This window comes from Monodon monoceros, unplaced genomic scaffold (genome assembly GCF_005190385.1).
Source record: "Monodon monoceros isolate NGI ecotype Baffin Bay Population unplaced genomic scaffold, NGI_Narwhal_1 Super_Scaffold_18, whole genome shotgun sequence".
Taxonomy (NCBI): Eukaryota; Metazoa; Chordata; class Mammalia; order Artiodactyla; family Monodontidae; genus Monodon; species Monodon monoceros.
The window spans coordinates 21,436,856-21,464,543 of NW_021703774.1; the positions used below are offsets into that span (position 1 = coordinate 21,436,856).

General features: G+C 39.4%; 1 protein-coding gene across 5 annotated transcripts in view; it reads right to left on the bottom strand.

The window, feature by feature from the left end:
* The window catches only part of NVL (nuclear VCP like), a 102,937-nt gene that overhangs the window by 8,878 nt on the left and 66,371 nt on the right, over positions 1–27,688 (bottom strand). For 3 of the 5 annotated variants that reach the window (XM_029228328.1, XM_029228327.1, XM_029228329.1), the window contains 4 exons: positions 23,804–23,910; positions 12,633–12,709; positions 9,910–9,998; positions 6,701–6,771 (listed from right to left, as the gene is read on the bottom strand). In XM_029228328.1, coding sequence (XP_029084161.1) covers positions 6,701–6,771; positions 9,910–9,998; positions 12,633–12,709; positions 23,804–23,910 — 344 coding nt within the window. Of the gene's footprint in view, positions 1–6,700; positions 6,772–9,909; positions 9,999–12,632; positions 12,710–23,787; positions 23,911–27,688 lie in introns of all 5 variants that reach the window. The other 2 variants (XR_003794407.1, XR_003794408.1) reach the window with 2 other exon arrangements.

Here is a 27,688-nt window from a genome sequence, read left to right on the forward strand (position 1 = left end):
TATGGAAACACAAAAGACCCCCAATAGCCAAAGCAATCTTGAGAACGAACAATGGAGCTGGAGGAATCAGGCTCCCTGACTTCAGACTATACTACAAAGCTACAGTAATAAAGACAGTGTGGTACTGGCACAAAAACCGAAATACTGATCAACAGAACAGGATAGAAAGCCCAGAGGTAAACCCACACACATGTGGTCACCTTATCTTTGATAAAGGAGGCAAGAATATACAGTGGAGAAAAGACAGTGTCTTCAATAAGTGGTGCTGGGAATACTGGACGGTACATGTAAAAATATGAAATTAGAACACTCCCTAACACCATACAAAAAATAAATTCAAAATGGATTAAAGACCTAAATGTAAGGCCAGACACAATAAAACTCTTAGAGGAAAACATAGGCAGAACACTCTATGACATAAATCACAGCGAGATCCTTTTTGACCCACCTCCTAGAGAAATGGAAAGAAAAACAAAAATAAACAAATGGGACCTAATGAAACTTCAAAGCTTTTGCACAGCAAAGGAAACCATAAACAAGACCAAAAGACAACCCTCAGAATGGGAGAAAATATTTGCAAATGAAGCAACTGTTAAAGGATTAATCTCCAAAATTTACAAGCAGCTCATGCAGCTCAATAACAAAAGAACAAACAACGCAATCCAAAAATGGGCAGAAGACCTAAATAGACATTTCTCCAAAGAAGATATACAGATTGCCAACAAACACATGAAAGAATGTGCAACATCATTAATTATTAGAGAAATGCAAATCAAAACTACAATGAGATATCATCTCACACCGGTCAGAATGGCCATCATCAAAAAATCTAGAGACAATAAATGCTGGAGAGGGTGTGGAGAAAAGGGAACACTCCTGAACTGTTGGTGGGAATGTGAATTGGTTCAGCCATGATGGAGAACAGTATGGAGGTTCCTTAAAAATCTACAAATAGAACTAACATATGACCCAGCAATCCCACTACTGGGCATATACCCTGAGTAAACCAAAATTCAAAAAGAGTCATGTACCAAAATGTTCATTGCAGCTCTATTTACAATAGCCCAGAGATGGAAACAACCTAAGTGCCCATCATCAGATGAATGGATAAAGAAGATGTGGCACATATATACAATGGAATATTACTCAGCCATAAAAAAACCGAAATTGAGCTATTTGTAATGAGGCGGATAGACCTAGAGTCTGTCATACAGAGTGAAGTAAGTCAGAAAGAAAAAGACAAATACCGTATGCTAACACATATATGTGGAATTTAAGAAAAAAAAATGTCATGAAGAACCTAGGGGTAAGACAGGAATAAAGACACAGACCTACTGGAGAACGGACTTGAGGATAAGGGGAGGGGGAAGGGTGAGCTGTGACAAAGCGAGAGAGAGTCATGGACATATATACACTAACAAACGTAAGGTAGATAGCTAGTGGGAAGCAGCCACATGGCACAGGGACATCGGCTCGGTGTTTTGTGACCGCCTGGAGGGGTGGGATAGGGAGGGTGGGAGGGAGGGAGACGCAAGAGGGAAGAGATATGGGAACATATGTATATGTATAACTGATTCACTTTGTTATAAAGCAGAAACTAACACACCATTGTAAAGCAATTATACCCCAATAAAGATATATAAAAAAAAACACATGAAAGAATGCTCAACATCATTAATCATAAGAGAAATGCAAATCAAAACTACAATGAGATATCATCTCACACCGCTCAGAATGGCCATCATCAAAAAATCTACAAACAATAAATGCTGGAGAGGGTGTGGAGAAAAGGGAACACTCTTGAACTGTTGGTGGGAATGTAAATTGATACAGCCACTATGGAGAACAGTATGGAGGTTCCTTAAAAAACTAAAAATAGAACTACCATATGACCCAGCAATCCCACTACTGGGCATATACCCTGAGAAAACCATAATTCAAAAAGAGTCATGTATCAAAATGTTCACTGCAGCTGTATTTACAATAGCCAGGACATGTAAGCAACCTAAGTGTCCATCATCGGATGAATGGATAAAGAAGATGTGGCACATATATACAATGGAATATTGCTCAGCCATAAAAAGAAACGAAATTGAGCTATTTGTTGTGAGGTGGACGGACCTAGAGTCTGTCATACAGAGTGAAGTAAGTCAGAAAGAGAAAAACAAATACTGTATGCTAACACATATATATGGAATCTAAGGAAAAAAAATAAAAGGTCATGAAGAACCTAGGGGTAAATAAAGACACAGACCTACTAGAGAATGGACTTGAGGATATGGGGAGGGGGAAGGGTAAGCTGTGACAAAGTGAGAGAGTGGCACGGACACATATACACTACCAAACGTAAAATAGATAGCTAGTGGGAAGCAGCCGCATAGCACAGGGAGATTAGCTCGGTGGTTTGTGACCACCTAGAAGGGTGGGATAGGGAGGGTGGGAGGGAGGGAGACGCAAGAGGGAAGAGATATGGGAACATATGTATATGTATAACTGATTCACTTTGTTTTTTGTTTTTTTTTTTTGGCTGTACGTGGGCCTCTCACTGTTTTGGCCTCGTCCATTGTGGAGCACAGGCTCCGGACGCGCAGGCTCAGCGGCCATGGCTCAGCGGCCATGGCTCACAGGCCCAGCCGCTCTGCAGCATGTGGGATCTTCCCGGACCGGGGCACGAACCCGTGTCCCCTGCATCAGCAGGCGGACTCTCTACCACTGCACCACCAGGGAAGCCCTGATTCACTTTGTTATAAGGTAGAAACTAACATACCATTGTAAAGCAATTATACTCCAATAAAGATGTTAAAAAAAAATTACAGCAAGCAAATACAAACAAGTTTCTAGAGAACTGAAGTGATCTTTTTAGAGGTAAAGAAAGTAAAAAGAGTGACAAATGAGGAGCTATCAGCTATCCCAGGTCAATATATAAAAACCAATTGATGTTGTGACCACCTAGAGGGGTGGGATAGAGAGGGTGGGAGGGAGATGCAAGAGGGAGGAGATATGGGGATATATGTATATGTATAGCTGATTCACTTTGTTATACAGCAGAAACTATTAAAACTACCAGAAAAAAAGCAAAGGAGAACATTTTTGCAAACTTAGGATAGTCAAGTTTTCTTATGACAGAAGCACACAAATTATAAAAAAAAAAGAAAAAAGATAAATTGAACTTCATCTAAATTAAAAACTTCTGCTCTTCAATAGATGCCTTTAGAAAATAAAAAGGTCAACAACAGGTTAGGAGAAAATATCCTCAATATGCATATCTGATAAAAGGCTTCTATCTAAGATGAACTAAGAATTTGTACAACTGAATAATAAGGAAACAACTCAATTTTTTAAGAGCAAAAGATGAGGACACAAAATAAGATATCCAAATGACCAATAAGCATATGAAAAAATGTTCAACATTTTAGTCATTAGGGAAACACACATTTAGACCACAAAAGGATACTATTCCACATCCAGTAGAATGGCTAAAATTAAAAGACTGAAAATATTTAAGTGTTGGTGAGACTGTGAGCCAACTAGAACTCTCATAAAATGTAAAACGGTATTACAGCCACTTTGGAAAGAGGGCTGGCAGTTCTCTATAAAGTTAAACAGAAATTCACCATAAGACCCACCAATTCCTCTCCTGGTCATTTTTTTCCTTTAATATGTATTTATTTATTTGTTTGGCTGCATCGGGACTTAGTTGCGGCATCTGGGATTTTTTAGTTGTGGTATGTGAACTCTTAGTTGCAGCACGTGGGATCTAGTTCCCTGACCAGGGATCGAACTGGGGCCCCCTGCGTTGGGAGCATGGTCTTAGCCACTGGACCACCAAGGAAGTCCCCTCTCTTGGTTATTTACTCAAGAGAAATAAAAACACATGTTCCCCCCCCAAAAAAAACCCCACACACATTCAGAGCACCATTATCCATAAAAGCCAAAAACTGGAAACAACTGAAGTGTCCACCAACAGGGGAAAGGATAAGCAAATTGTGGTATATTCATATAATGGGAAACTACTCAGCAAGAGGACAGATCAAGCTAGTGAAAAACAGAGCAAAGTGGATGAGTCTCTAAAACAATAAACTGAGCAAAAGAAGCCAGACAAATGAGTATATATTGTATGACTGCATGTATGACTGCATTTACATAAAGTTCTAAAACAGGCAAAGTTTGAGCATGATGACAGAAGTCAGATCAGGGGTTACCTAGAGCAGCGTTTAGAAAGGGACTGGCAACTACAAAAGAACACAAGGGACTTTGTGAAGTGATTAAAATGTCCTCTATATTGATTGTAGTGCTGGTTACATTTGCCAAAACTTACAGAACTGTACTTGTGCATTACATAGGTACATTAAATTTCAATTAAAAAAAGTAAGGTTACAGGATGAGAGTGCCAAATGTAGAGCTATGTCAGTATGTCCTAATTCCTGAAAAGCCTCAAAACTTGGCTGTAGATAAGAAACAATTTCAATTAAAAAGATTTTTTTAATGACTAAATCTTTGGGAGGACACATATCAGTACTCTCTTGATGATCAGAATGAAAACTTCTAGTAAGATGAACTGTAAAACTGTTTCTGATTTTAATTAATAAGATTATCTTATTCAAAGATATTCAGTAAAATAAAAACATTTCCTCCAGTATACAAAAATGCCTGAGAGGTCAAAGCAGACTTTCGTTTCTCCAAATATGGTAGAAGAACCAGTCCAAGTTCAGCAGACTTGACTTTACTCTAGCAGAAAAGGAAGTAAGTCATAGGCCTAAAAGATACCACCACCAGCCCAAACCCCTTAACTGATTATTTTAGTTAAAAGTGATAAAATGGTCAACTAACTTAGAGCATTTACACCAAGACCGGAGGCACTGGAACAAAACAACCCATCGCATATATTGGGTTGGCCAAAAAAGTTCGTTCGGGTTTTTCTGTAAGATGTTATGGAAAAACCTGAACGAACTTTTTTGGCCAACCCAGTAAGTGTTTGAACTTGGACTTAAGTGTTTTCAATGAGTAATCATAAACACTGAGCCTGGAGTAATAAATGGCAAACGACTTAAAGGAACTTTTAGTACAGTCAATAAACAGGATCTCGTGGCTAAGGCACATTCTAGGAGTTCAGAAACACAAGATATCCAAGTGAACAAAACTTATCACAACAGTTTTCAATTTATGCATTTCTTAGGGTTGGATATTTTGTTGCTCTCTTTGTAAGTGTCATAGTAACCTGACTTCACTTAATAGCAAATATTTAACTTATTACAAACAGAATACCTCAACACAGTAAGAAATAAATATGGGAAAATCTGGTAGTTTTTGTAAGGACAAGTCACTGTGATTTTTAACCCTTCTCTGACCTTACGGTGAAGGTATTTTTAGTCTCCTGAAACTACGGGTTAAGTCCGTAGTGCTTAGTCTAGGCGGCTTAGGTTGAAGAAGATAAGAAATTATTTGTTTAAAAGGGTGAAATGAAGCAGGTCCAATAATACTTGAATGAGACTGATTAAAAATTCTGAGCTTGTGGAAACAGACACAAGAGGTCATTTTCTCTTTGTGTTTAGTCTCTAAAAACATTCAACATTGCAGTCTCTCAAGAACACTCTCACAAAGGCAAGTGTTTTGCTCGTTTTCATGAGTTCACATACCTACTACTCTCAATTCTAGTCGCTTTTCTCTTATACCTTTAAGAGCACTGCTTACAACCCAATCCAAAAATGGGCAGAAGACCTAAATAGACATTTCTCCAAAGAAGATTTACAGACTGCCAACAAACACATGAAATGATGCTCAACATCACTAATCATTAGAGAAATGCAAATCAAAACTACAATGAGGTATCATCTCACACCGGTCAGAATGGCCATCATCAAAAAATCTACAAACAATAAATGCTGGAGAGGGTGTGGAGAAAAGGGAACACTCTTGCACTGCTGGAGGGAATGTGAATTGATACAGCCACTATGGAGAACAGTATGGAGGTTCCTTAAAAAACTAAATATAGACTTACCACACAACACAGCAATCCCACTACTGGGCATATACCCTGAGAAAACCATAATTCAAAAAGAGTCATGTACCAAAATGTTCATTCCAGCTCTATTTACAATAGCCCAGAGATGGAAACAACCTAAGTGCCCATCATCGGATGAATGGATAAAGAAGATGTGGCACATATATACAATGGAATATTACTCAGCCATAAAAAGAAACGAAATTGAGCTATTTGTAATGAGGTGGATAGACCTAGAGTCTGTCATACAGAGTGAAGTAAGTCAGAAAGAGAAAGACAAATACTGTATGCTAACACATATATATGGAATTTAAGAAAAAAAAATGTCATGAAGAACCTAGGGGTAAGACAGGAATAAAGACACAGACCTACTAGAGAACGGACTTGAGGATATGGGGAAGGGGAAGGGTGAGCTGTGACAAAGCGAGAGAGAGGCATGGACATACATACACTACCAAACGTAAGGTAGATAGCTAGTGGGAAGCAGCCACATAGCACAGGGAGACCAACTAGGTGGTTTGTGACCACCTAGAGGGGTGGGATAGGGAGGGTGGGAGGGAGGGAGACGCAAGAGGGAAGAGATATGGGAGCATACGTATATGTATAACTGATTCACTTTGTTATAAAGCAGAAACTAACACACCATTGTAAAGCAAGTATACCCCAATAAAGATGTTAAAAAAAAACAGCACTGCTTACCTCTTTTGATACAGATGACTTTACTTTCTTGAAAGCTTCTTCAAAGTGCTTCTGACTAATCTTGAGTTCACCTGTGGAGCAAATGCATAAATATACATATCTGGGTACAGTATGCTAATTGTGATTTACAACTTAATTTCTCTTGAGAGACTTCTAAGCATTCAAGGGGAACACTGAGGAAATTAATGATGACACTGGTTCTACTCTTTTTCAGAACGATACTCAAGCCAGATATATTCTCAAGTTTTTAGACATTTTTAAATCTTAATTTAATTTACAAATACCTGACCACATTTAACTTTACATAAATGTGTAATGTTTATAATATCCTATATTAAAAAGTGTAATCTTTTTTCCCCCAGCAATCAAAACAGTTTATTGTGGAACAAATTATACCAGAAAGTACTTTGTCCAGACTTAATTAGATAAAGATTCTTATCCTTTAAAGAAAACAGTTCATGTGTTTTGTTACTTTGTTTTTCTCCCCAGCTTTACTGAGATATTGTTGGCATATAACACATTCAAGTTTAAGGAGTACAACATGATGATATGATGGGTGAATATATTGCAAAATAGTTATCACAGTAGGGTCAGTTAACAACTCTATCCCCTCATGATAGCTTTTTTATTTTTGTGGTGATAATTTTTAAGATCTACTTTCCAAACAACTTTCAAGTACAGCTCACACTTGAACAATGCCAGGGTTAGGAGTGGTGACCCTCAGTCAAAAATCTGCATATAATGTTAAAGTTGGCCCTCTGAATCTGCGGTTCCATTATCTGCGGATTCAACTGATTGTCGATTGTGTAGTGCTATACTACATATTTACTGAAAAGAATCCACGTGTAAGTGGATCTGCACAGTTCAAACCCATGTTGTTCAAGGGTTAACTGTATATAACATAGTATTGCTAATTATTACACTGGATCCTCAGAACTTACTCATCTTGTAGCAGGAAGTTTGTAACCTTTGACCAGTATCTCCCCATTTTCCCCACATTCTGCTCCTCAGATTTTAATGCAGTACCACCCAAAGAAAACTATCACTCATAAACAGATAATCCTTTTTTATCTTTGTACTGTTTACTTTAACTTAATGGCAATGTTCATGAAGAAGAAGTAGAACTGTTCTCTTTCAGGATAATTCAAATAAATTTAACTAAGAATGGAAAGTAGAATTCCATAGTATTCAAGAGTGCATACACGTAATTAGATGCTATGGAATTATATCATAATATATATAGGTCATATCACAACACTGGAATAGAAGGGTGTTTTAATTCCTTAAAAGGTTATGCCATCACACAGTAAGAGAAATTTAATAACTAAATAAGCCTTGGTTTACAATTTTAGTATGACAACTTAAGTGATGACAATTTATACTTAAAACAGTAAACTTGTATACAGATATTAAGATAGTGTATTTAAAAGTAAAATACAATGTGTTGCTGAACAGGTCAAATGGAAGTTGAATGGCATTACTGATTTCAGGTTCTGTAAGATATCAATGAAAAGTCCCTGAAGGGACTTCCCTGGTGGCGCAATGGTTGAGAGTCCGCCTGCTGATGCAAGAGACACGGGTTCGTGACCCGGTCCGGGAAGATCCCACATGCTGTGGAGCAGCTGGGCCTGTGAGCCACGGCCGCTGAGCCTGCGCATCCGGAGCCTGTGCTCCGTAACAGGAGAGGCCACAACAGTGAGAGGCCCGCATACTGCAAAAAAAAAAAAAAAAAAAAAAAAGTCCCTGAAGGATAGGCAGCTGCAAATGCAAACTGTAGCAAAGCAGGGATGTCAAAATTTGCTATACATGTTTATAAAGTAACATCCAATCAGAATTATTATTATTATTTTTTGAAACCATTTATTTATTTATTTGGCTGTGCCGGGTCTCAGTTGCGGCACGCAGGATCTTCGTTGCCATGTGTGGGATCTTCATTGTGGCATGTGGGATCTTTGGTTGCAGCATGCGGAATCTAGTTCCCTGACGAGGGATCAAACCTGGGCCCCATGCATTGGGAGCATGAAGTCTTAACCACTAGAACACTAGGGAAGTCCCCAATCAGAATTATTAGTAGCAGCCAATACATATACAGAGGCCTGCTAATTTTTAGTGACAAACAAATCCAAAGATAGTCATCAGATTCAGCTCTCAGGTAGCATACTACCACATAATGATTTCTTATAAGACATACTAATTTTGCTAATTATATCCCACCCACTTCCAAAATGAACTTAAAATAGCTTACAATAAAAGAAGTTCAGATAACTGAATCTTAAACAACCAAAAAAATGAGGGACTTCACAATCAAGATACATGTGTTGACAAATCTAAGCTAAGCATATGCTGCTGCAACTGTAAAGAAAATTTAGCTCCAAGATTCCTGGTAGCCAAAGAAAAAAGGGAAAAGAATAAAAGAAATAAATATGAATAAAGAAAGACATCTTCTGGGAAATCTACTGAATAAAAGGAGATCAACCTAGACTTGAACTTCAGATCAAAGTACAGGTTTTGAGGACAAGGCAGGTCTTTTGAAGAAGGTATTCGACAGTACTGTAAGGAAGATAGCCACACACTGCAACTGCAACTGCAACAGATCAAACAACTGTCCCAGGAACCAAGCAAAGTAGAGGCTATTTCTGTACTTGGCATGGTCGGCCTGCAGGTCACAAATGAATTGTTTTGTAACCCAAATAATACAATCAAAGACACTGTCAAATGTGAAGAACAATGAATGCAAAGCTGCTGACATGGCCCCCAAGGAAAATGTAAGTATATGGAAAGTTATTTCAATTTTTACTTCTTGTTTGTGTGTTTTCTAAGCTCTTCAATTTAGGCCACATTTTAACATGAAAGTAGGTATCACCTTAGAAAAAGAATGAGAAAGTTTTCCAGTATAGATAAATAGACCAAACTCGTGATGAAGACAGTAAATGGACCTACTTGCCTAACTCTAAACATTTGTATATGATGATAAGGAAAGATAGAAAACATTTTATTAGGCACCAAATAACTTTGCTATTATTATAGTTGTCAGCCACAGAGGTTATGTAATATTCCAGAACAGCTGTTAAAGGTCTCATCAGAAAAATGTCAGTTTTAGTATCACAGATGATAGATGTTAGAAAATGGACATTTTCCAGGTTAACAGTGATTTTAGGTATCCAGAGTCATAATTAACTAGGACTGAGAGATTGTGTAGAGAACTGTACCTTTTTCACTTCCACTCTTCTGTCTTGCCATTTCCTGCTTCAAGGCACAGATAGAAGCCTCCCGTACCAAAGCAGAGAGATCTGCACCCCTGTAATAAAAGAACCATTCTTATTCATTTATTCTTAGACACTGCAAAAGCCCAGAAAAAAGTCTGACAGCAATTTCTTTTTAAGTCACATATTAAACAATCAGGAAAGACACTAACCAATAACGGTGGGATAAACTGATCATGGTCAGTAGGAAAGAGCTTTTAGCTTTCACCTAAAATATTTCTAACTTTCAGAAGAAAGGAAATTATGAAGGAAACAATGCAATGAATCATAAATATTCCCATGCTAATCACTATAGATACTAATGATAATATAAAAAGTCTAAAACAACCAGTCAGTAGAAAGCAACTTATACATTATTTATTGTAAAATTTTCATTCACAAGGCCCATGCTAAAGTGCTAACTGGCCCATTACCAGTATATACCAATAGTATATTACCTAATGTCTAAACTAAGCTTATATAAGAAATCATTTATGACCCTTAGTTCAAAAAAGGAAAATACAAAGGCTAAAAAGTCTTTGATGCACTTGATTCAAGCTCAAGCTGAATGGATACATCATAAATTACTTAAAATATGACAAGAACTAACAAACCTTCATTTAATGGTTCTGTGTAATATGCTGAGTCAGCATGGTTCTTGAGTTCAATGAAAGACATTGGGGCTGACTGGTGTTTCAATACATTACATCTTTAACAGGATTCTTACAGATGCTTTGAGAAAGATTTTGAATTGGGGGATAAGAACCTCATTTCTAGACAAACGTTTAACATATAATGTGACAACACACATAACCAATAAAATTAAAGACCCACAGAGTTTACATTATTAATTGAATCCAATCTTTCTGTTGGTTACGTGTTAGGTTTGTAACATTATTTAATAATCACACACATTAACCAATAATGTAACAAGTAGCTGAAGACTGTAGTATTATACTGCCTTTCAAACTGTGAAGACAGTGGCATTAAAACTCAAAACATACAACATTCAACTTTAACCCTAACCCATTTATTAACTGACTCCTTACGTGGTATAATCCAGAAGATTTGGCCCAGGGAAGGTTCTGCCATCAAAACTGCCTCTGCTACCAACTGAAAATCTTTTCAGATTTTAGCACTCAAACATGTAAACTACTCACTTAAGTCTTATTTTCTTTAGCAGTAAGTTCATTAATTATAGACTGGCATGCATTTGACTCCCAATGAGGGGAAGAGAGACATTCTCCTTAAAGGTAAGGTAGGGCTTTTACATACGCCCCTCACCACCACGGCCTGGGGGACCATTTCCCTTTCACTGAGACAGTCACTGCTTTCTTAAGTGAGCCAAGAGTCCTGACCAGAGTGCGTTGGGGTTGAGGTGGCAGAACAAAGATCAAGACTCAGATCCCTAGATGTTCATATATGAAAAAACTGGACATTAAATTTTGGATCCTGGCCACACGCCCTAAAAATGACCAGCATGGTTTCAAGTGGAATCATCTTAATAAGAGACGGTTATGTGGGCTTCCCTGGTGGCGCAATGGTTAAGAATCCGCCTGCCAATGCAGGGGACACGGGTTCGAGCCCTGGTCCGGGAAGATCCCACATGCCGCGAAGCAACGAAGCCCGTATGCCACAACTACTGAACCCACATGCCACAACTACTGCAGCCTGTGTGCCTAGAGCCCATGCTCCACAACAAGAGAAGCCAATGCAATGAGAAGCCCGCACACCACAATGAAGAGTAGCCCCCGCTCACCACAACTAGAGAAAGCCCGTGCACAGCAACGAAGACCCAACGCGGACAAAAATGAATAAATAAATAAATAAATGTATTAAAAAAAAAAAAAAGAGAGACAGACAGTTATGTGAAATTCTTCAACCAGAACTGGAAAGAACTGAGTGCCTATTATCAGTACCAGTGGCTATGTTCCTTGGATATAAATTTACACTGCTGAACAATAGACTCCTGAAGACCTCAAAGATTAAAACACTGCTCTCCTTGACTGACTTAGCTTCAGAAAGCACATTATTTGACCTTGACCTAGAGGAATATCATGATCACCCTAGTATATTGTGGACAATCAACAGGGCTTTTTAAATAAGCCAGAGGGAGAGATGTCCCCTGTTAGTCCAACGTGAATTTCATTTTCTTCCCTGTGAACCAAAATTAGGAAAGTTAACAAATTTACTTAAAAACACATGAAGGAAACAACAAAATCAACCACCACCACACACATATGAAAGCTGAAGGCAGAAATATTTGACCTCCTGCTTTTACTACAGGCTGTGTGAATATTAACAGGTGTGCTGTGAAAAATGCATTCTGAGCCTTGAAAAACCTGTAGATTATTTTAAGTGCTGAAGCACCTCGATAATTTGGCAGCTGGTAATGAAATGTCTGCTTTAATATTCTGGAACGACAGAGACAATTTGTGAAAGGCAGCGATGGTGGTCAGGGTAGCTGAGTACCAAGAGTGAACATATGAGAGGATTCCCCGTACTCCTGGGAACTCCTCAGAGCCCCAAAATGGGTGGTCCCTTCCCTAAGAAGAAAGAAGGAGGAAAAGCCAGACGCTGGGTGCTTTCCAGGATTCCTAATTTAACCCTCCGAACATCATTCTCCCTCATTTTGCACATGAGAAAACTGAGCCTCAGAGAGTTAACTGACTGGAGATGGAGATACTCACGTATAGCAATCACAGCGAAGGTCACCAGCAACTGCTTCCAAATTTACATCTGCATCCAGTGGGGGTTTGGTGCCATTCTGAGTAAGAGAGAAAAATCCACTTTCATTGAGGCTTTAAAGATCTATATTTTCCCACATAATAGGTTCTAAATAAATAGTAATGGCTGCTTGACTAAATGAATATAATTGACTCCCAGACTAGTATAACAGATTTTTACAAATTTCAATTTTGAGAAATGAGGTTAAGAAGTAGATCCCAAACTGGGGAAAGCTGAAGGCAAACAATTTATGCTGGTGAAGTCTGAAGAATCTGTAAGTACTATAGCAAAAACAAAACACCAAGAACAAAACCCACCACCCTCAATCTTTCCAATGGTGAAGAATCACATTTCCTTTGCCTGATTAAATATGGCAAGTACATAAGCAGTGATAAGTTTTGACGTGCATATGTGCTTAGTTTTGGTGTGAGGCGGGCTAGGAAGGGAGAAATAACATTGAACGTGGCCAGGAGAGAACAATCAGCAAAGTGTTCTACAAAAGAAAGCCAAAAGCCCTCTGTGCTCAATGTGTTCCTTCCTAACCCTTAACTAAAACTCAACGCTGACTTTGGTGCCAATTCCCCTTCAGCTCATACCAAGAGATGCTAGAAAGGACATGTATCAGAACAGCCTTAGAATTCCAACAACACCTAACACGGTACCTTGCATGCATACAGTATATACTTAATAACATTTTTAGTGACTTAAACTGCAGAGGCAAACAAAACAGTTCTTAGTGACTTAAAGTACAGGACATTGTTAAGATGGTAGGTTTGTGAGTATGTGCTTTATTATTCTGATTCACAACTTAAATCTACATTGCATATTGTCTTTCCTTGGTAGCAAATATTACATGGAAATAAACAGTTTAAGAAGAGACACACAGGAAAAAAGTAAATAAACATATGTCATTAAGCCTCAAATGTAAATATTAGCTAGGCAGGTGCTCCAAACAGAGGGTCAGACGACCCAGCACCTTGAGCTATCACCTGCTTCTGTCTGGTCCATGCTCAGAGGGTGTCCTCTCATGTCCTCCCATCTGGGCATGTTTAAGAATTTAATCAACTGTACATCTGCTAGCTGCTATTATTTGATAAAATGCAAATGTTCATCTAACACAGGTTCAAGAAACAGTTATGTTTCCCATTCAATCCACTTCGACCTGCGAAATAAACATGGGAAAATAAACTTTCTGTGCGACCTTAGGAAACAATCTTTGTGCTTTTTTCTTTTCTCCCTCTGGTTGTGTGTAAAACTAGATGGTCAGACTGTGTGATCCCTAAGTTTCCTTCAATCTCATCAGTTAACCGTGTGCGCGTAGAGGTGGGCAGTGCCTGAAGGAAGCAGGAGGCCAGCTTCTGTGGCTCTGGTAATGTTCTCTCTTTTACTGTGGTAAAATTTACGTAACAAAATTTATCATTTTAACCATTTAAAAATGTACAGTTTAGTGGCATTAATTACATTGTTACTGTGCAACCATCAATCTCTAAAACATAACCAGCCACCTTCCCAAAATGGAACTTTGTTTGTGTTAAGGGACAACCCTACCCTCCCCTACTCCACTCCCCCTCCATCAGCCCCTGGCAGCCGCCATTCTACTTTCTGTCTCCATGAAATTAACTGCTAATATTCTTTCTTGAAGGTTTTGTTTATAAAAACGCATGAAGTTGGACATTTAATGATATGTCCACTTTTCTGTACGTGCATTATACTTTAATAAAAAGGTCTGAAAAGTGGAAATAACACTGAACCAGGAATTTAAAAACTTGAGTTCTGAAGTTCAAATCTGCAACTGAACGGACATTTGGTAAGGCCCCAAATCTTTATTGCGTATTTTCATAATTAAAAAAACCCAGCATCTTTTTTTTTAATTTTAAAAAAATTTTATTTTTGGCCACGCATCTTGTGGGATCTTAGTTCCCTGACCAGGGATTGAACCCAGGTTCACAATACTGAGTCCTAACCACTGGACCACCAGGAATTCCCCCCAAAACCCAGTATCTTATCTCCAGATAAGGAGAGATAATTTGGTGCTATATTTGGGAGGGGAAGGGGGAGGGGGAGGGGAAGTCTTGTTTAAATAGTGATGATGAACAGGTAATAAGGATTTATCATGATGGAGAATAGAAATGTTTGGACTTTCCAAACTATGTCAGAAGTGGGAAAGCCTGAGGACATTGCCCTGTTGAGTCCCTCAATCTACCAGTAGGAGGAGGCAGGAGGTGGGGCAAGAGGCTACCTCATCAGGCATGAACCCTTTTGAGATTCTTTAATGTTCTTAAGAAACTATTAGGGCTTCCCTGGTGGCACAGTGGTTAAGAATCCGCCTGCGAATGCAGGGGACACGGGTTCGAGCCCTGGCCTGGGAAGATCTCACATGCATGGGGCAACTAAGCCCGTGTGCAATAACTACTGAGCCTGCACTCTACAGCCCATGAGCCACAACTACTGAGCCCACGCGCCACAACTACTGAAGCTCACGCGCCTAGAGCCCGTGCTCCGCAACAAGAGAAGCCACCGCAATGAGAAAGGAAGGAAGGAAGGAAGCAAGGAAGGAAGGAAGGAACTATCAACCCTACCTTGATGGTCACCCAGCACATGGATGTTCCCTGTGCTGCTAGAGAATTTTACCTCAAACTATCTACTGTCTTGTTTTTTTTTTTTTTTTTTAATTTATTTTTGGCTGTGTTGGGTCTTTGCTGCTGCGTGCGGGCTTTCTCTAGTTGTGGCAAGAGGGGGCTTCTCTTGTTGTGGAGCACAGGCTCTAGGCATGCGGGCTTCAGTAGTTGAGGCACTCGGGCTCAGTAGTTGCGACTCTCGGGCCCTAGAGCGTGTGGGCTTCAGTAGTTGTGGCACGTGGGCTCAGTAGTGTGGCTCGTGGGCTCTAGAGCGCAGGCTCAGTAGTCGTGGCGCACAGGCTTAGTTGCTCTGCGTCATGTGGGATCTTCCCGGACCAGGGATCGAACCTGTGTCCCTGCATTGGCAGGTGGATTCTTAACCACTGTGCTACCAGGGAAGTCCCTACTGTCCTGTTTTAATCAAAAGCTCAATCATAAGCAATTGATTCATGGAGGACTGCCTGAGGATAATTCTTTTATACTTCTCAATATCTAAATTCTATTCTTGGGTCAAGCCGGACTTTCATAAAGGCTCACACATCCTCGAAGTGCATTTCTTTGACCTCTCATGAAGTTGTTTTTAATGAATTGGCTTTTAGTTATGTCCGCAGCTTACATTAGGAGAACCACCAGCTTCAGTCCTGAAAGGCTTATTATTGTGTTTATGATAGGGATATTGGTAAAAACGTCTATCACAACTGAGTGTCTTCTGTATGAGAATCCAGAGGAGAAATTTTTCTCACAACTGCATACGGGGAGCAATTGCCAACTTGCCATATTTAGGGCACTCTTTAAGTTAAATCTTTTGAGAAAGCTCAATATATAAAGGAACACAATAAACAAATGCTTATCTAAAAGTAATATTTTAGAAAAATAATTAATTCTTAGAAATTTAGATTCTCAGAAATTTTCTAATTCTTAGGAGATTAGTTTTTTAGAAAAATAAACCCCCCAAATACTATCAATTGAAAGAAAGTAACAAACTGCCTTTTTTTGGGGAGTGTGGTCTACATAGGATACTTCCAAACGTTTCAATAGCAACATTACTTTCCAATTAGTAGAAATAAGGGCTGAGGAATCTCTGTATCATTAAAATCTAATTATTCTTAACTGAAATGTGGCAGTAAGAAGTAAAATGGGGGCTTCCCTGGTGGCGCAGTGGTTGGGAGTCCGCCTGCCGATGCAGGGGACACGGGTTTGTGCCCCGGTCCGGGAAGATCCCACATGCCGCGGAGCGGCTGGGCCCATAAGCCATGGCCACTGGGCCTGCACGTCCGGAGCCTGTGCTCCGCGACGGGAAAGGCCACAACAGTGAGAGGCCCGCGTACAGAAAAAAAAAATTTTTTTTAAATAAATAAATAAAAAATAATAAAATAAAATATGATACAAATGAACTTATCTATGAAACAGAAACAGACTCACAGACATAGAGAATAGACTTGTGGTTGCCAAGGGAGGTGGGGGAGTGATGGATTGGGAGTTTGGGATTAGCAGATGCAAACTATTATATACAGAATGGATAAACAACAAGGTCCTACTGTATAGCACAGGGAATTATATTCAATATCCTGTGATAAACCATAATGGAAAAGAATATGAAAAAGAATATATATATATATATTCTTTTATATATATAAAGAACTGAATCACTTTGCTGTATAGCAGAAATTAACACAACATTGTAAATCAACTATATTTCTTCAATAAAAGAAAAAAGAAAAAAACACATCTTTGTATCCTGTTTTTATGAGATAAAGTTTGCTCATCAGTAAAATGGAAATAATATTCATTTGAATATTTAAATATTCAATTCAAACAGTTCAAAAGGCAGTTGCAAGGATTAAGCATATTCATATCTGTAAAGTACCTAGAACACAGTAAGTGCTTAATAAATATCACTTTTTATTATATCAGATATTCTTATCTTAGCTCATGAAAATTTAACAGATATGTTTCTTGGTGAGATGTTGTATGTTTTAGTCTTACGGGGCACATTTTAAAAAACATATTGAGAATTTTGGGTCTCTTAGTGGAATTTTTATCACTATTTTAAAGACTGCATATTACCTCAAAGCACTTGGCAGACACCAAATAACCTTTCTGGCTTTCTGAGATAAGGGCAAGTTTTAATGACATTTACAGGAAGAAACAGAAATTAAGAAAAAAATGTTCTACTTGTCCAAGGGGTTTTTAGTGATAAACCTCTTATTACCACAACATTACCAGAAACACCAAATAGAATATATAAAAAAGCAGTACGTCATTGCTCGTTTTTCTCTTAAGAAACTTAGACTCCAAAAGATACTGAGAAGTTGCTCTGACCCACAGATCTTTAGATTTTTAGGACCCAGACTAAAGAATTTTATTCTAATCTCCCCAAAATATTTCAAGTATTAATTGGAAAAAGAGGAAATAGTATATATAAAACAATCTGGGGAATTTGAGTAAAAAGCCAGCAAACTTTGAAATAGAAAGGTTTATTAAAGATTAAAAAGGCCAATTTTTCTCACTTTTGGCTGAGTCTTCATAAAGACTGCCATGAGGAAGAGGTCTGCCTCGTGGACTCTGCCCTGAAATTAGAGATTCTGCTTCCTCTCCCTCTACCCTGCTTTAGCTTTAGCCATCAACAAAGATCTTTAAGCAAAAACATTCAAGGCCTCTGGAGGTTTGAAAAAGTAAGATAAGGATGTGAAATGCAGTGCAAGCAGCTCTCCTCAGAGGGCAACAGCAAGTGCACCGTCACTCAGGCCTGTGTGGGCCCCTTCCTCTGGAGCGGGTCTGAGAACACGACACGCCCATAACCGCTGCAAAAATAGTCTAAACAGCCAAAAGCCCTCCTTTGCCTTTAGCATAGACAGATGCTGAGAACTGACTACATAACAGTCTAAACCACAATATCACAAAAGTTGCTTTTAAAGTCAAATAGATTTTTATCAACATGTCTTTTTCTGGTTTCTTTTCTTTCTGTAGTCACAACTTTGTGCATGGAGGCTGCCCAAAGGGTCTTTCTATCTAATTCTAGGCCCTTCCTCCTTAACCTCAACATTTATGTTTTTGTTTAAAAAAAAAAAAAAACCACAAAACATTCTCCATACCCCTCCCCCCGCTATATGCATATATGCTCATGATAGAAAATTTGGAAATATAAAGCCACTGAGACAGAGACAAGCAGGCCCTGACATCCAGCAAGTAGGCCTTGGTGTTGCTACGAGCTGGCTGGGCCCTCACAGCTAGGCAGTGCTGCTCTCCTGTTGAACATAAACAATTTCACAGAACATCAACATCAGAGAAGGCCACTCTGTGACCAGGATGGATCAAGAGAAAAACAAGATTCCTGCATAATCATGTCTGAACACAGATAAAACGTGAACACTGTCCAAACCACAGAATGGTCAAACATTGCCTGTCCCGGCTAATGTAAATGACAGCTGCTTCTTTCCCAATCACAGCCTTAGCCTTGGTCTAGTCTTCCTTCTTGGTAAGATTTATTAAGACCCTCAATCACAGAATAATGCCTGGTTTTTGAAAGCAATTCAGAGCAAAGCCCCTTAAACTCTTCCCAAACCTAACACAAACACAAATCACTGAAGTCCTTTCTAACATCCTCTTACTGAGACACCCCACTCCTACAGTTCTCTGTGGTACGGGTCCTCCCTCACTTCAAAGAGAAACGAGCCCTGCTTGTTCAACTCCAAGTGTGTTCCTGGTGTCTGACTGGAGGGCACTGAGAAGGCAGAAGAAGTAAACTGTAAGCCCATCCCCAAGAGGCAAGCACTGTTCATATTTTGCTATGTTTTCTTCTTGACTTTTTTCTTTATATTTCTTTATATAGTTGAAATCTCTAGGTTACTCAGTTGCCTTCATTTTTCTCCCTTTCTCAGGAATGAATTAATATGCCTGTTGTTGTTTTAGAAACATTCATATTCTCTTTTCATCTAGAAGAAAAGCTCCTTATAAGGAGCTCCTTATAAGGACTATGTCTTATGTGTCTTAGTCTCCCCATGGTATACACACAACCAGGGATATATTTAGTTTACAATAAATACTTGTTGACTGACTAGAAGATCATTCATTTAGGTTAATATTCTAGTATCTTATTTTCCTAATAATTTTATCTTTGAAGTGGGGCCTTTACCCCTGAGTCCAAGAGCTAACAATTTTAGCAAATAGAGCTGAAATTCTAGATGAAGGAAGTGTAAAGTTGTTCCACAGTGCTGAGTACCATACAGTGGATGACATACGTCTGGAAGAATGAGCCAGTCATTCTTCTGGGTCCAAATCTGTAAGGCCCTCAACACCAAATACCTCATGAATTATTACTCCAATCTTTGCCTTTAATTAGTGATCTCCCACAGGCAAGTGTGAAAGTATCATCATTATATCATTATAAGAAATTTACAGAAACAAATTAGGATTGTATAAATGTGCTTGTGTGTGTATACATACACACATACGTTAACCAAAGCAATCAAAACAATATGGTACTGGCATAAAAACAGAAATACAGATCCATGGAACAGGACAGAAAGCCCAGAGATAAACCCACGTACCTATGGTCACCTAATCTATGACAAAGGAGGCAAGAATATACAATGGAGAAGACAGTCTCTTCAATAAGTGGTCCTGAGAAAACTGGACAGCTACATGTAAAAGAATGAAATCAGAACACTCCCTAACACCATACACAAAAGTAAACTCAAAATGGATTAAAGACCTAAATGGAAGGCTGGACACTATAAAACTCTTAGAGGAAAACATAGGCAGAACACACTTTGACATAAATTGCAGCAAGATCTTTTTTGGTCCACCTCCTAGAGTAATGGAAACAAAAACGAAAATAAACAAATCTAACTAAACATAAAAGTTTTTGCACAGCAAAGGAAACTGTAAACAAAACAAAAAGACAACCTTCAGAATGGGAGAAAATATTTGCAAATGAAGCAACCGACAAGGGATTAATCTCCAAAATATACAGACAGCTCATGAAGCTCAATATCAAAAAAACAAACAACCCAAAGAAAAAATGGGCGGAAGATCTAAATAGACATTAACCAAAGCAAACAGAATCTCACTATCATAGTCTCTAATGACAGAGCCAAGGAAAGGGAGAGAAGTGCCTTGATGCATCATTATCAAACTCGATTGATACAAAGAAACAAGTACATATAACTAAAGAAGAGGTTCTTAACTTTGGCATTATTGATATTTTGAGTTGGAAAATTCTTTGTTGTGGGGCTGTTTTGTATGTTGTAGGATGTCCAGTAGCACCATCACTCCCCTGCCTTGGTGATAAACAAATGTCCCGAGACATTGCCCTTGGGGTGAGATGGATTGTTGGTGATGGTAAAACTGCCCTAGGTTGAGAGCCACTGAACTAAAGCAATGTGTTTTCATGGCTTTGACCACCAGCTATGTACTGATGACAGGAGAAACCATAACCCAGCCAGAGGACTCCTCTGAACTGCCAACCACAGGACTAACATCCTGCTACACGTCTCCCCTTGGATAGTGCCCAAGCACCTGAAACTCAAATGACCTCACCTCCTCATTCCTCAATCTCTTGTGTTGATAGACACCACCATCGATTCAGCTGCTCAAGCTGAGAAATCATCTTCCTTTTCCTTTACCCCCCTAACTCTATAGTTAATCCAATGTCCTATTAACTAAAACCTTTAAATAGTCCCCACATCTATGTCCTCTTTGCTATTCCCCTGATACTGCCTTAGTTCCGGCATGCCTCATTTTACAACCTTGACTTTCACCTTTCTCCAAGTTGGCTTCCATACTGCTGGCAGTGGGGTCTTGTTAACCCACAGAGCTGATTATCCTCCTGTTTCCGCTCCTGCGGGAGACAGTTATGAACACTACTCTATGCACTTTTAAGTAAGGGTGGCCCAGTGAAGTAGGAACACAGAATCTTCCTTTGCCAACACAGAAAGAAAATACTGAAAAAAAAAGTTAAGTTTAAAAATTTACCAGTGGCAACCAAATAAAGAAAGGGGGTAAACCTTATGTTGTAAATGTTGAAAAGTGGGTTCCAAGGAAAGAGATCATTCTGGAGTAGCTATTAATTAGGCCTCCATTCCTGGGAAGCAGCACTGAGGAAAGAAGCTAACAAAATCTTATGAATGTCCATTAAGATTCCAATCTGGAGAGAAGCAGTCTTTGGAGCAGATATCCCTGGGAAAAGCTAAACACAAACCTTCAGATATACTATCAGGGGATTTCAGCAGAATCAGGAAGAAACGCCAAGGTATGCCATTCCCCAGGAGCTGTGCAGCACTGGGGGCACAAGCACATGGGAATGAGACACGCTCTGCATGAAGAGAGCAGGTCCAGGAATCAGGCATTTCACAGGGTCTCTTTCAGAAGAGAATAAGTTCAGGCTTCCTTATAATGGTCAAATCAGTACCAGCTTAGCTCTCTTTCCCAACCCCCAGGCTATAAAAATGTGGACAGAAAGCAATTAACCAGACCTCAAATTGTAATGTGTGAAGTGTAGGAAAACTAGTTCCAGGTAGAGTGAGAGGGTGATGAGAGAACTCATTCACTCTACACTGGGACAAAGAGAAGGTATGGATGAAGTAACCATCAGTAACCATCAAGTTCATTTCATGAACTTGGGGGTTCCAATGAAAGGAAGGAAAAAAGGAAAAAAAGAGAAGACTTCAAGCTTAATCACAGTGAGTGCAGTAGAAAAAGACAAATTAAAGCAAGTAGACAGGGGCTTCCCTGGTGGCGCAGTGGTTAAGAGTCTGCCTGCCAATGCGGGGGACATGGGTTCGAGCCCTGGTCTGGGAAGATCCCACATGCCACGGAGCAGCTGAGCCCTTGCGCCACAACTACTGATCCTGCACTCTAGAGCCCGTGAGCCACAACTACTGAGCCCACGTGCCACAACTACTGAAACACACACACCTGGAGCCCATGCTCCGCGGCAGGAGAAGCCACCACAATGAGAAGCCTGCGCACAACGAAGAGTAGCCCCAGCTCGCCTCAACTGAAGAAAGCCTGTGTGCAGCAGCAAAGACCCAATGCAGCCAAAAATAAAATTAAATAAATTAATTTAAAAAGTAAATAAAAAATAAAACAAGTAGACAAAAGATACAGAAGACAAAGGGTATCTAATATAAGAATAATCAGTGACCTTGAAGAAATAAATCCAACAAATGATACAGAAAAAGTATTCATACATACAACACAGAAACATTTCCCTGGAATGAAGGAAGAATTGCACCTACAAAATAAAAAGGCACACCAGACTTTAGTTCTTCACTAGTCAAAATAAAACCCCACTATCACCACCACCAGCAACAGCAACAACAAAAAATTGACAGGGGCATATCTTATTTCAGTTATTAAACTTCAGAGATAAAGAATTTTTCAGGGATCCAAGCAGAAAAAGCAAGTCACCTACCAAAGAGAAAACAAAGATCAGACTGACCTCAGACATTTTACAAACACATTCAATGCCCAAACTCATGCTGCAATTTCTACAAAGACCAGAAAGACTGTGTGACCAAGGAAAAATTATATCATTTAATATATCATTTAAGTATAAAGCTAATATATCATTTAATTATAAAGACAACAGGCAGACATTCTTAATCATGAAAAGAACTTGAGGAATACAGTTGAATAAACTATTAATAAATGGAATAAACCGGATGATGAAATATAGTCAACCAAATGACGAAATGAACTAAACTAGAAAACATAAAAGCTGTGGCAAAAGTGCTGGTTGTGAGTACTGTATCTATATAAATGTGAAACTAAGAATATGACTCTAGAACAGAATGTAAACTTGATGACACTGGGCAAATAAAAAATATACAGGGAAGAAAAGCTGGTAAGTGGAAAAAGGGAAATATAAGAATGCTAATTATCTAACTTTCAGAGCAGAAATTAAACTGATGCCATCTAAAATGAAACGTGTACTTGGAAGTTTAATAATTCCTTTAGTTTTGTTTTCTGTTAAATTTCAAATAAATTTAACTTTATTTAAATAATGTGTTAAATTTATTCCCCTTCCTCCTTCTCATTCACTCAACCATCCACCCATCCAACAACCCATTGTGCATAAAGATGTTTGGAATGATGTCTGCACTAAATGTTAATGCAGATTATTTTGCAGTAGTTCAATTTAGGGTGATCTGCTTTCTTCTTTGTATTCACTACTTATGATTTTTATAAAAAGAGCAAAGTCAATACTGTACAGCATCTTAAAAGTTGGCATATACCAACATGGAGGACAGAATTCAACATTGTGGCTTCAAAACTCAATTTTTCTCTGGATACTTAAAATGGGCCTATATCTATTTACTTTTCATCTCCAAAAGCTTCTATTCCATTTCAAATATGCTCTGAGAACAATTCCTTTAAAGTAACAAAGATCTTATAGGCTGGGCAAATATTTAAAGCTACAGAGCTACAGTGATTAGGCACCGTAAATGATTAGTTATCTGTATTTAAAATGCAAGAAACATACACAAAAATGTACCATTTCCTTTACCCACTTTTGTGATAGTTTTTAAGATGGCGAGACGATCTGCTGGGGGTGGCAAACCCACAAAGAGTGTTTTGTCCAGGCGGCCTGGGCGCAGGATTGCAGGGTCAATGATATCTAGAGACGAAGGGAGGAAAAAGGCTTAAATAAATGAAACAGAATCTTTTACAAAATATAATTAACATGAGAGACAGGAAGACTACATTTTTAAGAGAAAAAGTTGATAATTTAGACTTTTTTACAGTTAAAAGATTCTGCTCATCCTTAAGAAAGTGAAGTCCACCCGCCTCCTTCCTGCCTCAAACCTACTTTTCCTTCAGGATTCTCAATCTCAGATGAAGACCCCCACCTGCCCCCCCACATACCAGGCAGGTTTCTCCCTTCCCTCTAACTGGAGATACATTCTATCAATTCTATCGAGTCCGCCTCCCATTACCTAGACCCTAAGTCAAGGCCAAATGTAATGCCCCCGTAACTGGTCGTATTTCTAAACTTCCCCTCTCTGGGACCCCTTAGAATGCTGCCAAGGTTATCTTCCTAAAATACATATTCAATTCTCTCAACTCCCGCTTCCCACTGCAGATTGAAGCCTAACACTTGCACCCTCATGTCTCTGACAAGTCTAAGGGTCACCTGACTCTACAGGGCAAAGGTTCTCAAAATTCTGGTCTCAGGAAACCTTTGCACTTTATCATACAGCATATACTATTGGCTTTCTTTTACTCAACATACTTATTTTGAGATTCACCTAGGTTGTTATTTGTATTAGTATTTAATTCTTTATTGCTGAGCAGCATTCCATTGTATGGGTATGCCACCTTTGTTTTTTAGTTCTTCTGGTGACAAACATTTGGTTTGTTTCTAGTTTTGAACTACTACAAATAGAGCTGCTATGAACGCTCAAGTACAAGTCTTTGTATATGCTTTCATCTCTCTTTAGTAAATACCTAAGTGTGGGATGCAAAGCAGTACAGCTATAACACCCTGTAGGTGTACATTTAACTTTAAAAAATCAACAAGCTATTTTCCAAATGAGTTGTACTATTTTACACTCCCAACAGCAGTAGTATATGAGAGTTCAAGATCCTCTATATCCTTGTCAATACGTTAGTCTTTTGGTGTTGTTGCTGCATTATGATTTAATCTAATGGCACAAAAATTTGAAATTACACCTCCTCTAGATTTCTAAAAGCAAGGTTATGCATACCTCCCTATTCAATTCTGCACTGTTACATTTGAACCATATAGTGAATTTTACATCATGATGGATCAACTTCGAATTCCCATGAAACACCTCAAATTATATAAAATGGAAGCAATTTTTAAAGCTTTGTGTAAAGCTTTCATGCTAATGATAAAAGCCTTTTTTTTAATGGGCAACTTTGGATTATAATGTATCAGATGGCTCTACCTTAAAATGTTGATCACTGAATATCATGGACTTTGAACTGGCTTCTACTCCTAAAAATGTATCATCACTTAGGTGGACAACCAAAAACTCCCTTCACTTCAAAAGCTGCAACTCTGTTTCTTACAAAATAAGATTTGTGTAACCAACTGCCTTCTATGGGACAAGAACTATCTATGGTAATGGTGGGTTCAACTATTACACAGTTATGCTAATATTTTATTTTCAGAAGTACTGTACAAGAAAATATAAGTATGGCTTCCAATAGGAATGTTATACCTGGACTTGGTACCAAGCTCAAATTTTAGTTTTGCAAGGAAAACCAGGCTTTCAGGTTAAACAACAATTTGTAACCAAAACTTTAATCCCAAGGATTCTCACAAAACATACAACAAATGACAGCATGAAAAAAAATCTTGCACAGCAACTCAAAGTTCAGCTCTACAATGTACCCTTAAACTGGCAGGACACTGGTATCTTAAATAGTCTCAAATTTCCAAATAAATCATGTTACAAAGAGCTATGTATTCATATACAGCAATCACAGAAGGAACTTCTGACCTAAAGCAAAGGTAAACTAATTTCTTGAAACTTCTTCGATTCTACACCAACTGGACAACCTCTTGTCCAGTGTGAACACTAGTGGAACTTTTAAACCTCTAATCTAGGTTAAAGGCGCAGCTTTAATTTTTACCTGCTCGCTTGTGTTCACAGTAGGTTTGAAAGACTGCTTGCTTAACTACAGCTGCATACTATATCCCAGCTATGGAAAAAGTCTTTTCAATTTTTGCCAGTTTTGTTTCCATATTAAACATCATACTTTAGCTGGGCAGGAGTTGGAGATTTATTATCAGTCTACGCAAGACTAAAATTCAAAGCAAATTCAATTTTGCTTAAGGGAACATTGTAAAGTAACAATTCTTGATATTACATGCCTCATATAGTCCATTTCAAACCATAGAGAATACACCTTTATGCGTCACTGTGCCAACAGACAGACAAATGTGAACAGCTAAAACATCTTAAAAATGCACCAAGCTTGGACTTCCCTGGTGGCCCAGTGTTAAGAATCCGCCTGCCAATGCAGGGGACACGAGTTCGAGCCCTGGTCTGGGAAGATCCCACATGCCGCGGAGCAACTAAGCCCGCGAGCCACAACTACTGAAGCCCGTGCGCCTACAGTCCGTGCTCCGCAAAACAGAAGCCACCGAAATAAGTCTGCACACCACAACGAAGAGTAGCCCTCACTGGCCGCAGCTAGAGAAAGCCTGTGCGCAGCAACGAAGACCCAATGCAGCCAAAAATAAATAAATTTATTAAAAAAGAAATGCACCAAGCTTATGAATTCTCAAACAAAACTTGACTTTTCTGTACATACTCCTGTCAAATGAAGTTATTTCCTGTCCAACACTCCTCCTCTTGCAAACTGGTCTTCTATTTCCTTTCATTTGACCTAGATCGGCTACGAGACACAGAGAAAGTTCGGGACGGCTTGTGATTTCTCTCCCAGAACGGCAATTTCTCTCTCTTCTCCTATCTCTAGAAAGGGACCTGCTCCAGCTGTAGGAGAAGGTTCTCTGTCTTGGAGATCTGTGGATCTGCGGCAAGGGAGGCCTCCTCCTTCAATAATCATCTTGAGGGACTTCCCTGGTGGCACGGTGGTTAAGAATCCACCTGCCAATGCAGGGGACACAGGTTCGATCCCTGGTCCAGGAGGATCCCACATGCTGCAGAGCAACTAAGCCCATGCAGCACAACTACTAAGCCTGCACTCTAGAGCCCGCGAGCCACAACTACTGAGCCCACGTGCCACAACTACTGAAGCCCGCGCGTCTAGAGCCTGTGCTCCACAGCAAGAGAAGCCGCCACAATGAGAAGCCTGTGCACCGCAACAAAGAGTAGCCCCCGCTCACCCCAACTAGAGAAAGCCCGCGTGCACCAACGAAGACCCAATGCAGCCAAAAATAAATAAATAAAAATAATCATCATCTTGAGGGTGACGACCCCAAGAAGGAGGTGGGCCAAGATTTCGACTTCTCTTTTCACCATTCAACAGTTCCACTCTTGGGCTTCCCTGGTGGCACAGTGGTTGAGAGTCCGCCTGCCAATGCAGGGGACACGGGTTCGTGCCCCGGTTCGGGAGGATCCCACATGCCGTGGAGCGGCTAGGCCCGTGAGCCATGGCTGCTGAGCCTGCATGTCCGGAGCCTGTGCTCCGCAACGGGAGAGGCCACAGCAGTGAGAGGCCCGCGTACCGCAACAAACAAACAAACAAACAAACAAAAACAGTTCCACTCTTACTCGGCCGCCACAAAGTGTTCTCCCATCTAGCTCTGCCTCTCTGGGATCTTCAGATTCAACAAAAGCAAAGCCAGAAGGGTTTCTAGCAACCCACACATTTTGGATGGGTCCACAATGGCCAAAAGCTTGTTCCAATTCGGTCACTACCATTGTTTCTAAGATTACCTACATAAAGCTTACAGTCTA